Source organism: Chamaea fasciata, unplaced genomic scaffold (genome assembly GCF_029207755.1).
Source record: "Chamaea fasciata isolate MVZ Bird 193981 ecotype frontalis unplaced genomic scaffold, bChaFas1.0.hap1 SCAF_5, whole genome shotgun sequence".
NCBI classification, from domain to species: domain Eukaryota; kingdom Metazoa; phylum Chordata; class Aves; order Passeriformes; family Sylviidae; genus Chamaea; species Chamaea fasciata.
The window spans coordinates 48,172,791-48,187,179 of NW_027094090.1; the positions used below are offsets into that span (position 1 = coordinate 48,172,791).

Below are 14,389 nucleotides of genomic sequence, written 5' to 3' on the forward strand. Positions count from 1 at the left end.
ACACAACAAACAAGCTCTTTCTTACTGAAAAATGTCTGAGGCATTTCATATTAGGAAAACCTTATTTCAAATTCATTCAAAAGCAAATGTGGCCAGACTTTTACTGCAGGAAAATCAAACTGCCAAAATATTACCAAAAACAAATAGAGAAGAGGAGGAGGGGGAAGAGAAAGAAAAAGGCAAAAGAAAGAAAAACATAGGGTCTTATGAATATATAGCACCTCCTTTCTCTCAAGCCTGATGGAAGGAAAACAGAGCCTCCAGTAAATAACTTTCAGATAATGTAAAAATAGAAAAAGCAAAGGATTCACAGGACAAGCAAAGATGTCGTTGACATGAGACAGTTTCAAGCAAATGCAACTGAACAGATGAAAACACGCCCTCGGGCACTGGGGGCATGTTCACTCACTGTGAGTCTCCTTCAGCCAAAGCTCTGCTAGTTCTCTCTCCAGACTCAGTTTGGTTGGCTGCTAGCTTTCTGTGCCGTCATCTCTTCATGCATTTCAAATCTTAAGCAGCCTAAATTCCCATGCTTTCTTCAGCTGCCTTTTCATGGCACAGTCTGGCCACCAAAAGCAACAGGAAATAAACTTCCTCTTCCAATGGTACCTGTGTGGTTCCTCACTGCTACAGACTCCCTGAAGTGATTTCCAGTAGATTACTGGGCACCAAGCAAGGGAAAGTGAAAGTGGCTATGCTGTGTATCTATCCAGTATTGAAGGATACATAATCTGCTCACGTCACTCCTGAGTGGAGTACAGATGAAGTAACTACCATTGGGCTGATAAATAGTCACAGAATCACAGAATCTTAGAATATCCTCAGCTGGAAAGGACCTTCAAGGATCACTGAAGTCCATCCTACTTCTGGCCCAGGACAGGACCATCCCAAGAACCACACCATGTACCTGAGTGCATTGTCCAAACACTTCTTGAACTATGGCAGCCTTGGTGCTGTTACCAAAGGAGCCTGCTCCAGTGCCCAACCACGTATAGGGTGAAGAACCTCTTCCTAATATATAGCTTAAGCCTCCCCTGGCACAGCTTCATGACATTTCTTTGTGTCCTGTCACTGGTCACAGAGAAAAGAGATCAGTGTCCCTGCCTGGCAGCTTCCCCTTGCGAGGAAGAGTTGGACTTGATGATTTTTGTGGGTCCCTTCCAACTCAGAATGTTCTGTGATTCTGTGAAGCTGTGAATCCTGTGAGACTGCTATGAGGTCTCTGCTCAGTCTCCTCTTCTCCAGGCTGAACAAGCTAAGTGACCTCAGCCACTTCAGTCAGTTCACTTGTACATGGAATCTGGGGGAAAAGTCATTCTGGTGCTCAGATTGAAATTAGGGTCAAAAACAAATCACCCTCCCTGATTTGCAGTTTTTTGGGGGATTTGGTGTTTTTTGAGGCTATTATGGACTGATTAGGGGTGATGATAGGATGGATCCTTGATACAGTGCTGTGATAGGAATATGTAATTACTGTACCCATACCTGAAAACTCATCTTCCCATAGCAAATCAGCTATCTCCTGCATTAAGATATGGATGTTTATTTTCAGCATGCTGAGATGAAACATTCCCACAATCAGTGAAATGCTCATGATTAAAGGAACACATATACACAGCAGCATCTGACATGCCATGGAAATCTCCAAGCTGCTGGCAAGCAGGAGGGGTTTCAACCAGAAGCAATGTGGCAAACAGGAGGGGTTTCAGCCAGAAGCAATGTGACTGGCACTAGCACAACAGCCCTGTACTAGGAGTTTGTGCTGCATTGCAAGATGTGACCTTACCAGAGGTTTTTTTGTTCTCTGTAAATTTGGGATTCTCCTCTCAGATATTAAGAAGCCTGGAAATTTTCCAGCAGCTTTGGGTATTTTTGCACTGTTGCACCTTCTCAGCTGCAGCTCTCCAAGAACCTTTACTGTTTTTCCCTGTCTACCCTCCACATTCTCAGTGAGGCTCCCATAAGCCTGCACAAAGCCAGTTACAGTTCTCTGCTGCCTATCAAAGCCTTCACAAGAGTTAGGCAGTTGGTGTGTAAAGCCTGCTGCCTACCGTGCTGACTAATGTTGTCTGATTGTTCCCTTGTACTCCCCCATTGGTCCATCTGTATCCATCTGCTACCTTTTGTCTTGTAATTAAAGTGTAACCACTTTGGAGTAGGAGCCACCTTTTTTTTAGTGTTCACTCAGCTCCCTGCAGAGCAGAGTCCCAAATCTGTAACTGGGTGCTGGGGACAGCAATGATGTGTAAGAGGTGATGTAAACACATGTGGCAAAGGGTTACAGTGGCACCTCTCACCGTGTCATGAGCAAGTCAGCTGAGAGAAAGCTCCAGACAAGAGTTCTCATCCAGAATGCAATGGAGGTGAGGTCAGTCTTCTCTTGTGGCTGGATGCTGTTATCACATTCGTACACTGAGCACAATTCTCCGGGATCCCCTCTCCAAGGAGTTAGGTTGACAACCCCAGTAAAGGTCAGATGGCTGCTATCACCCTCATCAGCTACACCAGCACAGAAATGGTAGGAGGCATTCTAACTACAGCCTGGGCTTAATAAAGATCTCCAGATATTCCAATATCTGATTTGCATAAGAGGACAAGGTCTCTCCAAGAAGCTGTCATTGTTTCAATGTAAGAATTCCCTCCAGTGGCAAGGGAGTAGGGTCTGGTGGAGAAGAGCCAGAATATTTTTCTGCAGGCTCATGAATCATGCAAATACACTCCAAAATTCAAGCAAAGTCAGGAACTGCTTCAGCAAGAGGCAAACAGAGCAGACAGCTTATAATGACATAACATACAGTGGTTAGGAAGAGACACCCAATATGCTCTCTTTGGTCAGAGCTAGACTAGCTTATTATTGCAGGATGCAGTAATCCAGCAAAGACACAGTTTGACCAGCATGTCTCCAAGATTTACATAGAAGGCTTTTTCAGAAAGATTGTTCCGTTTATCCTCTGTTAAGAAAGGCTTTGTGTGGCCCTTGAATTTGCCCTTCTCCTTAGGAGTGAGTGTAAGATTAATATGGCCATAATTAGCCACAAATACACACAGTTAGATCCTGGACAACTGTGAGAAGTCAGGCCAGATCCTGGCAGTGGGTGCAGCATTGGTGCACAAATAAAGCCATCTGGTTGTCTGATTGAATCAGGGTCATAAACAGACCCATCAGATGTGACCTAGATCAGGTATCTAAGGGACACTCACTTGGGAGTGGGATATCCATAAAATATGTATTCGTTGATGCAAGTCTGCTGTCTAATGAGAAGTAAGACATTCAGCAAATTATGGTCTCTTAGAGACATGTCCAGAAAGAACACTTTAAAAATAAGGGGGAAAATGCATGTAGACTCCTGTTCTAATTTCAGCCATACGTGCTTGAATCCAGAACAGTCCCTCTGCCCTAAGAGAAGCTATATCCTTCTAAAACCTGGTTCTGTGGGAACAGAATCAGTCACTTACTCTGAGTAGGTTTAAACAAACTTCTATGACATTTCTCCCCAGGGACAATGAGTATTAATATCCCACGTACACTGCAAAATTACCAAAACAAGACTGATTGGCAAAAACAATCCAATCTTGTCGCACTGTAAAAAGAGTCGGTGGAATAAGAAATCGTTTCCTACCTGGACATACAGGCAAGCTGCCATAACTCCATGCACAGAGAAGAACTTACCAAAGGCAGTAATTTCTACCCCATGGAGGCAAGCATACATGTGCATGCATGTGGAAGGGATCAGAAAGGCTTGCCTAGGTGGGCACCAGACAACACAAGGTAGAAAGAGTCTCAAAAAAATCTAATCATCTTTCCAAAGGCAGGGCAGGGCCTACAGAGAAGACTTGGATTTGTACAGCTGCAGCTTTCACTTCACATTCTTGTTCCTCTCCTATTTTTAAAGGGCCTTCTTAAAGGAGGTTTTTATTCTCTAAGAAAGTGAAATAAAAAAAACCTAAGTCCTTCCTTCTGCTAAACAATGTAACAGATAGGATAACATGATTCATATTGATTCTTCACGAAGTGGTCAGTACCGCATGGACCATTACTAAAAGCTAAGAATGCTGATCAGTATTTTCAGTCCTCTTCCCTGTTATTTCTGTCACTGGGACATTCACAAAGAGATGACAGTGAATATTTCTTTTAATGCACAGTAAGACTTGAGATCAGGCCTGAAGGCTGCATCATCATCAAATGCTACAGCCTCTTCAGCATCTCTGTGGTGTTCATCAGCTCCCCAAAGGTGCAGACTTCAGGAGGTGACAAGTGCCTCCGTAAGAGCTTTTGTTCACAGCTGTGCACAATAGCCTTCACATACCAGCTGCCTTCTCATACAAAAGGTTCATGGTGGAAGCTTGAAGAAATTTTGTCCTCACTGGATCAGGCTTGAAGTTTCTGCTGATCGGCTTGTCCATAACCCAGGTTCTCTCTCCTATGAAATAAGCTGCTTTTTGTGAGACACTCTTCAGATTTGTCTTGCTCATCTAATCGGATATGTAGGCTGGCAGAGAACCACAAGAGATCACTTACTGCATCCACCAGCTCAGAGACAGGACAAGATAGATTGAGATCCTGCACTGTTGGATATTTTTCTCTATGTCCTCCAGCAAATGAACCTCTACCAGCAAATGAGCCCCACCATGTTTCACCATGTCAATAATTAGACAGCTCCCTACATATCTAACTGAAATCTTTCTGCTTGAAAATTTAGCAAGACAACTTCTTCTTTCTCCCCATTGGGCCCTGAAAAGCAGCTGACCAGTATGTCCTTTTTTCAACAATCATTTATGTGTCCAAAAATTTATCTTGTTCTCTTTCCTCATTTTTTTAGATAAGGGAAATCTTCAATTTTCATTTTTCTCTTCTAAATCCTTTTTCCTTTCTGTATCCCCCTCCCATATCCCAGAGGAACCCTTCCCAGGCATGGATGGGCATAATGGTGCTCTGTACCAAGCTGGAGGCAGGGTCACAGGAGTTCACAAACTCATCTTGTGCAGACTGTGATTGAGGCTGAACACATCTCTGGAAAGCCCATGTGGCAGAGACTAGTAGCACTATTTTCCACCCCCTTGCAGCATTAGGAAGTCCTGGAAGTCTACAGTCACTGAGGCAGCTGACAGGATGTCACAGCAAATGGCCCCATTCCCAGGGAGCACTAATGTGTACAATGGTGTAAGAGTACAGGCTAGGAACAGCCTGCCCATGAATTTGTAATCATGGTCACACCAATGGCTAGAGGAAGCAGAACAGACCCTGTTGAAGCTGAAGAGTTCAAAAGTCAAATACTGATAATTATAGCACCAGCAGCAGGCAAACGTTTTATCTGCCAAACAGGGTGAAGGTTGATAGGGGCAGAGGATTAGTACATACAGAAAGGAGAATGAATCTTCCAACATAAGTTTTCCATCTGTCCTCTAAGTTGGCTTGTAGTGGCACCCTGACCAAAACCATCACCTGGGGATTTGCTTGTTCAGACAGGAAGAGGAGTGAATGCAGCATGCTTGGTAAGAGATGGAGGGAGCTTGTGAATCAAAGGGGTCTGTGGGGTGGCACAAGAAGCTGGTGTCAGGAGCCTCATGGAAAGGTGCTCTGAATCCCCAGCGACACACCAAAGAGAAGAGGCAGAGAAGCATCAGCAAAACGGAGAGGCTGAGCACAAACTAGTGATAGAAGTGATACAAAACTCACTAGTAGTTAGAGAAAGAATCTGAAAGAAGGCCTCAAAGTTCAAAACATTTGTGTCACCCCCATGTTTTCTGGGGGAAAATGAGGAAAATGAGGATCTAGGAGCTAATGGGACAGGACTGCTGGCAGGGAGCTAGTGGGGTAGGGACTCAGTAGAGAAGGAGTATGTGATCAAGAGCTGGAGATAGCAGCACTTGCTAGTTCTCCAAAAGGGATCATGAACCCAGAATTAAGTCATCATCATATGTGGGATCACAGGAAAGCAGAATAAAAAGGCAAATAGTGAAGAAAAATACTGGGTGAAAGCTCTTCCACACAAAATATCACAACCCACTGACATAAAAACTAGTGTAGTACTGACCCTCTGGCTCACTTTGCAAGACACCTGGCTCCCACTCATTACTGCACTGAGGCATGGCCCTTCATGGGGTGTAAGAGTAGACATTCTTCACCACCTCCATCTGCATACCTGCACCTCTATGATAAATACAACAGCGGCATCAAGGCCCCCAAAGCACACCTGAGCTATCTGGCCTTTGAAGCTAAGAGCTTTACTAACCAGCTGATGAAAAGGTAGTGAGGAAAGGCATACAGTGTTCTGTCCCCAAGGGGCAGAGTATAGAGAAGTGAATTAAATTCAGCACATGTGCTTATCATGATGAATCATTACTCATGGTTAAGACAAGCAGGAGAGCTCAAGTTACTGCCCCTTTGTAGAAAGTGGTTTCTCTTCTTGTGCTTTCATGACTGTCAGCCCTACAAGGCTTCAGTTTGTCTGAGGCACTCATGAGGAGATTTATCATCATCAGAGTCTGGGGGCAGCTACAGCTTCTCTGGAAAATTAATTCCTGTTCTGAAATAACTGGTGAGGTTGTGAAGATATTTATTCACAAATTGGGGAAAAAATCAAAATCGCAAAAGATTTCACAGACCTGAAGTCTTGAAACAGTTCAGTCACTATCTGGATCTTTGCTGCTCAGAAAATGGAAGACTTCACACCTATTTTAAAACATATCTTTTTATGTATTTCTACTCCATGAGACATACCCTCAAAATCCATTTGCCATCTTTCAAGAATCAAATGTACCAAGCTGTACAGAGTTGCAAACCGTGTTACTAAACCCAGAGGAGGCTAACAGAGATGATCAGAAGACTAGAAAACATGACCTACCAAGCAGGACTGAACAAATTCTTGTTTAACCTACAACAGAGATGACTGGGAGACAACATGATAGAAGACTTCAAACACACATAGGGAAGATAAGTAGTGGTAGAAAATAAACAATTCCCTATGTCCATTTGGGAGACACAAAGTATTCATGGGCTTAAATTGCAGCCAGGGAAATCTAGGTTAGACATTAGAAAAACTTAGCACAGTAAGGAGAAAGAAGCCATAGAAGAGATTGACTTGGGATTTCTTGGGAATTCTAGCATTGAAGGTCTCTCAGAACAGGTCAGACAAACATCTGTCAGGAATAATTTCAGTCTAGTTAAACCCTCTCTTGGGGCACAGGGAGGCACTAGATGACCTCTTGATATTCCTTCCAGGTATAGCATCTGATCATGGATAAAAGTGTGTAAAGACTGAGCTACAGTGAACGCAACTGGACCAAATCAGTGTTTCCCATGGAGCCTTTCATGTCATGTCTCCTACTTGCCTAAGTGTTTGCCTAAAAGTTGACATGATGAAGCACCTTGCTATTTACATAAAATTAGTGAGAATTTGGATGATGTTCCAAAGCACTTATAAAGGTATTGGAATTATGTGCTAAAAATATATTAATAATTTCTTGTATTGTGGCATTGCCTGGGAGCAGTTGTTAAGGGCCAACAGTTTGTGTTGCCTGACTCTTTGCAAACGTAGAAAAAAACTATTATCTTTGTTGCAAAGATATCTGTTTCACACTTTTTTTTATATGTTTGCATTTCTGCTGAATGGAAAAAAATTAAAGAAAAAGAGCATGAGGTTCCAGATATGAAAGGTTTTGGTCTGTGATCAGAACATGTTGGAGATGACTTCAATGTCTCCCAGGAAGAACCTGCCAGCATAAAATTCAACCAGTTCAGAGTTTGATTATAATAATCTGATCCTCTCTAAGACACCCACTTCAAGATAAAACATTTGTGCCCAGGAAGCACTACGTGTTTTTCTTACCACTAATACCATAGTTCATCATAGCGTCATTTCAGTCCAGACCCAGCTCCTATGAAATGGAGGACTGTTTTGGTTTAATGGATGCCAAGTAGTCCCCACAGACAGCAAGGCTCGAGCAGGTCACAGGTCTAATCCCAACACTCCTGATGACCAGGATCCCTTCTACTAATTGTCTGGTTCACCTGAGAAACCACAAATACACTCTCAGAAACTGAACAACCCTACATACCACTGACGGAAGCCACCAAACCCTCACTGAGGGTGTGACATGTGAAGCATGTGACAGGCAAGATAAAAACAGGACTGTATTTAGCTGTGCCTCCCCAGAGACTGAAAAGCATTCCAGCAACAGATTCCCACAGCCAGCCCTGCTAATAACCCCTAGGGGGATTCATGCTGCTACTGCTTCATTTTCCTTCTCTGACGATGGAATTTTCCCCCATGAGAACAAATTTGGTGCCAGCTAGGAACAAATCCTCCTGGACTTTTCTTGGCAAGATTTGATGAAGTTGAGTGACAAACCGAGCCTGACGTGAGGTCTCTACAGCCTGAGCTTTGCAATGTCCACACCCTGTGCAGTATCTAGACAGCCTGCCTTCAGATATGTCCAAGAGTTGTCCACACATGCTATGCCATGCCCTTTGTTTCCTCACACTCCTGGGCCACAAAGACCTCTTCTGACTCTCCCAGACCACACACCCTCACCTGGTCTGAATAGTGCCAAGACTATGAAGTAGACAGGTCCTCCTGGAAACCAGGCACAAGCTGGAGCCTTTCACCTTCTTCCCAAATTTCTGCAACTACTGGGAGACCTTAGTGCCTGCCAGGCACTAATGTGATCGCTCTTCTGTCTCATTCACAAGTTGTTCCTACAGCTCTCTTTTGAATACATTTCTCCTGACAGCTCCCCACTTCATTCTTGTTCCCCATTAATTTCTCCCTCACTTTCACCAAGCAGGTCACGTGCAAGTCCATGCATGGAACAAGCAGGCAAGGAGAGAAAGTTTTCTGTGCATGGTGGGACAAAGGGGCATTTTACTAAGCCATACACATGATCACAACCAGACCAACTTCTGCCTCATATCTATCAAGTGTTCTGATGAATTCTCCTTCCTTTGCACTGACTTCTCACACCCATAACTTTTTATATCTCATTTTCTTAGCCCTTAAACTACCCCCTCTGCTTCAACTGAAACCCTTTGGGAATGCTTGTTCTGAGCCTAGACCACTGACATTTATGTGGGAGGTGAAATGAACCAAAACTTCCCACTAACTCAGAAATTCACACCATTTCTAAAATGGTGTCTTGGGTTACATGCAAATTATTCCAAAATATGCAAATTAGGATCTTTGAACAACTCAATATGATCTCATGTTCACATCCTACTTAATGCGCAATCCAATTGCAAGGGACACTGGCCAGATATATCAAGCACAGTCATTAATACTGGCATAAATTACTAAGTGTGGCTGTAGTTCAATCATAGTCATTTAGCATACGGAACTTCACTGCCACCAAGCCATACAGAGAAATATTTTCTGTCTCAGCCATTGAAACTCACGGCACAGTGGAAGTATCTCCTCTGAAAGGCCGGAAAACTTATGTTCAGAGGTTACAGAAAGAAGCTGATGAATGTTTTATGCATGCTAATGGAAGACTGTAATGGCATCCTGCATGGAGAAGACAGCATTGGAGATACCAGTGGTCCAGGATACAAGAAGCAGATTGCCAGCCCTTGATAAGAAGTACAGAAAGGTAGGGAGGATTATTTGCTTGGAGCCTTCTCCCTTCTTCCCTGACACAGTTTGAGAATTACCAAACATATCCTACCCTCTCCCACTTCCTCTCCTTGGTCAAAAGGATGATGACTAGCTTGGGATGCATCTGGTATCCGTCCTCACTGAACGACAAATTCCTGCCTTCAAAGGTGACATTGATCAGGTACCTGCAGGAGAGAGAAGAGAGCAAGGAGAACATTAATGTTTGGAAACCAAACCCAAAACGAGACCCTGCCTCCCCTCTCCAGCTCACATCAGGAGGGTAGGAGCACAGTGCAAACAATGGAAAATGTAAGAGGAAAGGAGTTAGAAAAACAGTATAATTAGTCCAGAAATTGGGACAATCAGGCAAGGCAGGGAAATTGCCCCTATTTTGTGACTGGGATAGGGAAGTGATTTACTGTGTTGGCTCTCACTGAATTCCTAAAAGCACATCTAAGAGTCACACACACTTGTATGCCCACAGTCCCTGGTTTATCATCTGCCTCAAAGGGCAGAGGGATCCATAGCAATCAGCTGTGTAAACACACTCCACAGCCTACACTTCACTCACTCTCCAAAGGGGATTTTGCATGCTATTTGAGGACAGTGATGGGTGACAGGTGAAGCAGTGAAGACAGCTTCCCCCCAGCCCAAATATCGAGGCATTAACTAGGGAAGCAGTGGAGACCAGAGGAAGGAGCAGCATGCCTGCAAGAAGCTCTATCCCTATCAGAGCCAGCACACCTCATGGAGCCCAGAGTGATCCTGTGAAGGAGCTTAGGAACAGGGATAAGGATGTTGAAAGAGCCCAGTGAAAATCCTTTTTCCTAGGGACAGAGTCAACCCTTAAACCCAGGAAAATCAAACGAAAGAGTGATCAGTCCTATAGCCAACACCAGCGACTCTCTTTGTCTGGAAAGGCCCCATCACTTCTGCAGAAGACACTCCCTGTTGGGGCATTTCATGTCAGCTGTACTAAAGGACAGTTAAACAGTCCAGACTTCAATCTCATTTATCCAAAAGCCTCCTTACTCAGCTCTGGCAATAGGGAAGACCTTTAAGTAGACTGAGATTATTACAGCGACATTCATTTCAAGGCCTTGCTGCATTGTGAGAGCATGTTAAAGAGGAGTTGCTGTAAGTAAGAATCAGGTCTATTGCTTTCTTAAGTGTCAGACCATCTAGAAATACACTGTAGGGAAGAGGAGGTAAATACACAGTTCAGTGGTTTATATGACATCTCCATGGCACTCTGACAGTTTACCCTGTTTATATATTTCACTTCAATTCACAATCCTGTGGCATGAAGTAGATTTTACCTTTGTAAATCTGCTCTGGCAGCAGTAGCATCATATCACCATGAGAGGCAGAGGTGACCAAGCTGCCTGCAGGGCTAGCCCCTGGACTCTGCCCTCCCCTACTTTGCACAGTTCTATAAATTACACAAGCAACATTTCTATTACAGACATGAGAGGTTCTTCTGCTCTATTACACCATGACATCAGGAAACATTTCCTAATATTCAGCTTCAATTTGTCCCTTATGAACTCAATTTGAACCAATTTCAAGAAAATAAATAAGAGGGGAAAAAAAATCTTTTCTTTCAGTGGGTTCATGCTTCCTTACTATCTGCAAAAAGAGACCTCCCTGCTAATCTAATGAAAGCATTTTATCAGGGAAACTTCTTCAAACAAATAAAAAAATCAGGTCATGATTTTACTTTCTTCCTTTTTCAAACTTTTTTGTTCTAACTCCATTAATCAACTAAACTCATCTACTAACTCCCCATTGCCAAGTGCAATCAGTAATTGTTTATTTCTAAAGGAAATTCCACACTTGCTCCATGTTGTGACCTTCAAGGGACATGTTCAGCATTGGAAATACAGGCATAAGGGAGCCCAGCATGAAATATCTGCAACAGGACAATTTTCAAAGGCAGACTATTGGTTATTTTCCAAAAACCAAAGCCATTTGGAACCCAAACATTGAGTAAACCCCAAAACATCCTCCACCTGGAAAATCTTTGCCATGCAATATTTTCTAATGGCATAAAACATCCCATGTTAGGATCACACATGCTCTTTTTCTGTCTTTTTTTTTTTTTTCCAGCTGTGTGAATTGTTCTGAGGTACTGAGGAATGACAGTCATGGACTATTGCCAGAGATGTGCACCCTACAAGACCTAGTTAAGGCTCTGGCGGTGGGAGGGATCTTCCAGTGGACCAAGATTATAACTTCATGACTTCTTTGTCCTGGCTGCCAAAGTAAAGACAAAGAAAGGCTCCAAGAAGATGAGGATGCCATTAGCCTGATGGGAGTTGCAGTTTTATCTGTCAGTAATGAGTAACCAAAGCCAACATCTAATTAAACAAACACCAATATTGAACCACTTTCAACCCTCTTTCTCCTCACACCCAGGAAGGATTCCACTGCAGGAATCTCCCTTGCACAGCCTGACAAGAAGAGTTCACAGAAATCAGCAACAGATATGAGACAAGAGGGTGTCATTTATGTTCATTCTCACTGAAAAGATTAGAACCTCTAATAATAATCAAGGTGGGATCATCAACTACTCTGATCCTTGGAGCTGCCTTGAGATTTACACTTAAAGCAGCACTAAAATTTCTTGCTTCACACCTTAATGACTGAAATTAGTTTCCAAATCTGGCAATATATGTCTTCAGAGTGTTTTCTCTCCAACCCATTAGCAATATGTTTACAAAGTTTGCAGGAGAAGTGCACAAGAAGAGGCATCCCCTCCCAGCTTTCCCTGCTCTTCTGTCCTGCCACCTAACACAGGGATGCAGGGCAAGAGCAGCTCACAGAGAGCTGCAGGGCTTGCTCTGGTGCGCTGAGCCTATGTGACAAAGCATCAGGGCTTGAAGGACTCCCAGGAAGGCCGAGTCAGCAGCATGTTGCAAGGCAGCCACACTCAAGTGGTTCTGCCCTCCATCATTACTGCAGCAGTAGTCATCCCCTTTGGCAGCACTGCTGCCCTGGGACACCAGCACCATTGCTGCCTGCTCTGGCCAGGGGGATTTGGTTCCTCCCTACAGCCTACACACACTCCAGTCCCTAAGCAGGCAAGCAGGGGGATGAGAGACTCCCTGACATGTCTGAACTGAGCCACCAGCTGTAACAGGGGCACAACGTGAGGGCAAGCAGGCTGTGCATGCAGGTGATATAAACCAGGAGGAAAATATGCCTGTAAAAATCTTAGTGCCTGCATGTTTAGGACTCCAAACATGGAGAGAGTTAGAGAAAGAGAAAGGGGGCATGGTGGGGGCTGACGCAGGCAATTTAATTTAATTTGCTAGAAGCACCTTTCAGCAAAAGATTTTGCTTACGTGGCAATTTCTTGGAACTACTTGATGCAAGCACAGAAGGGTTGAGCCTTTCGCCAGCCCAGTGGCGATGCAGCAGACGCAATGCCCAAACACAGATGGGTGAGAGCAAAACATATACAGCCTGTGGAAACAGGCTGACATCATAAGCCCTGTGGTATGGACAAGCAGGCAGGAACAAAGGGACATGCCCTTGGGCACAAAGCAAATTAGACCCGGGGGGACCTAAGTCCCCATCCTGGGCTCTGAGGTAACTTCACCCATCCTACATGTAAGGCTGTCAGCCCTGCAAGTTAAAGGAGAGTGTTTTAAAGGCTGGTTGGCATAGCAAATAGAGCATTAAAACCACATCAGATAGCCGATTTAGGACCAGCAGAGAGATGATGGCATTTTAAATGGTTTCAGCCAACGATGGAGAAAGCCTGGAGAGGCAGATGTGTGGGATCAGGGGGCTTGAGGGAACACAGAAAGGGTGCTAACCAACTTTTTTTCTGCCCCAGAGACAGTTGTGAAGGAGAAGCATTTGAAATCAGCACTAGCCACTCCTATTCCTGCCTCCAGTGCCTTGCTTGGAATCAGCTCCTCCTTAGCCTGCTGACTGGAGGGGCAAATTTGGACATTGCATTGGTTCACATTCCCTGCCTCATATGTGTGCAGCACACACACAAACACACCCCCTCCCCTGTGTCCTGTCAGTGCTTGATATGCTTCAGTGAGACAAGCAGTCTGTCTGAAATGGCGTGATTATCCTTACATCGATCGTTTCCCTGAATAAGATACACCATATAAATAAAACAGCCTCTCCACAGTCAGCACTGGGGAGTCATCTCAGCAGCCCAGCACACGAGGGAAAAACAGGGTGTAGGTGGAGGGTGGGGAAAGAAAAGCTGTGGGATACTTTTTACCTTTGCAGGGTAAAAGGCAGGTGGAATGTGATGCAGGATAAAGGGATGGGGATGCAGACCACCATCATCCTGTCTGGAATCTCACTGTAATGGCCTCTCACTGAGGCCAATCATAACAGTAGTGAGATGAAAGCAGTGAAAGGCCTTTACCCCACAGAATCTGCATAGTGAAATAGCTTTTTTTCCCCCCCTAGAGACAGTGTTAAAAATTCACCAGTCTGAGGTACCAAGGAACAGACCCACTTCATTGCCAGAAAGGAGCAAAAAAAACAAAAGCATGTTACTGCATTTTAGTAGAAGTGCCGACAGCTCCAAACCCTGTTCCCTCTCTCAGCACCAGCAAGACCAACCCAGCTTTGCCTGATGCAAACAACCAGGGAAGAGTACATCAATCCAGCCCTGCAGCAGGGTCCTGCCCATCCCCCACACCTGCTCCTGAACGAGGATGGACAGACAAAATGATGGGGTGGACTCAAGGGACAGGGAAAAGGGAGTCTAGGACCAGTATATTTATCTACAAATGGGAATTCTGACCTTGAAGGGGCAAGTG

The 14,389-nt window shown here is 44.3% G+C and overlaps 1 protein-coding gene across 9 annotated transcripts in view; it reads right to left on the reverse strand.

The window, feature by feature from the left end:
* GRIN2B (glutamate ionotropic receptor NMDA type subunit 2B) overlaps positions 1-14,389 on the reverse strand; it is a 216,179-nt gene that overhangs the window by 67,493 nt on the left and 134,297 nt on the right. For all 9 annotated transcript variants that reach the window (XM_066183544.1, XM_066183540.1, XM_066183538.1 and 6 more), the window contains one exon: positions 9,661-9,775. In XM_066183544.1, coding sequence (XP_066039641.1) covers positions 9,661-9,775 — 115 coding nt within the window. The remainder of the gene's footprint in view (positions 1-9,660; positions 9,776-14,389) is intronic.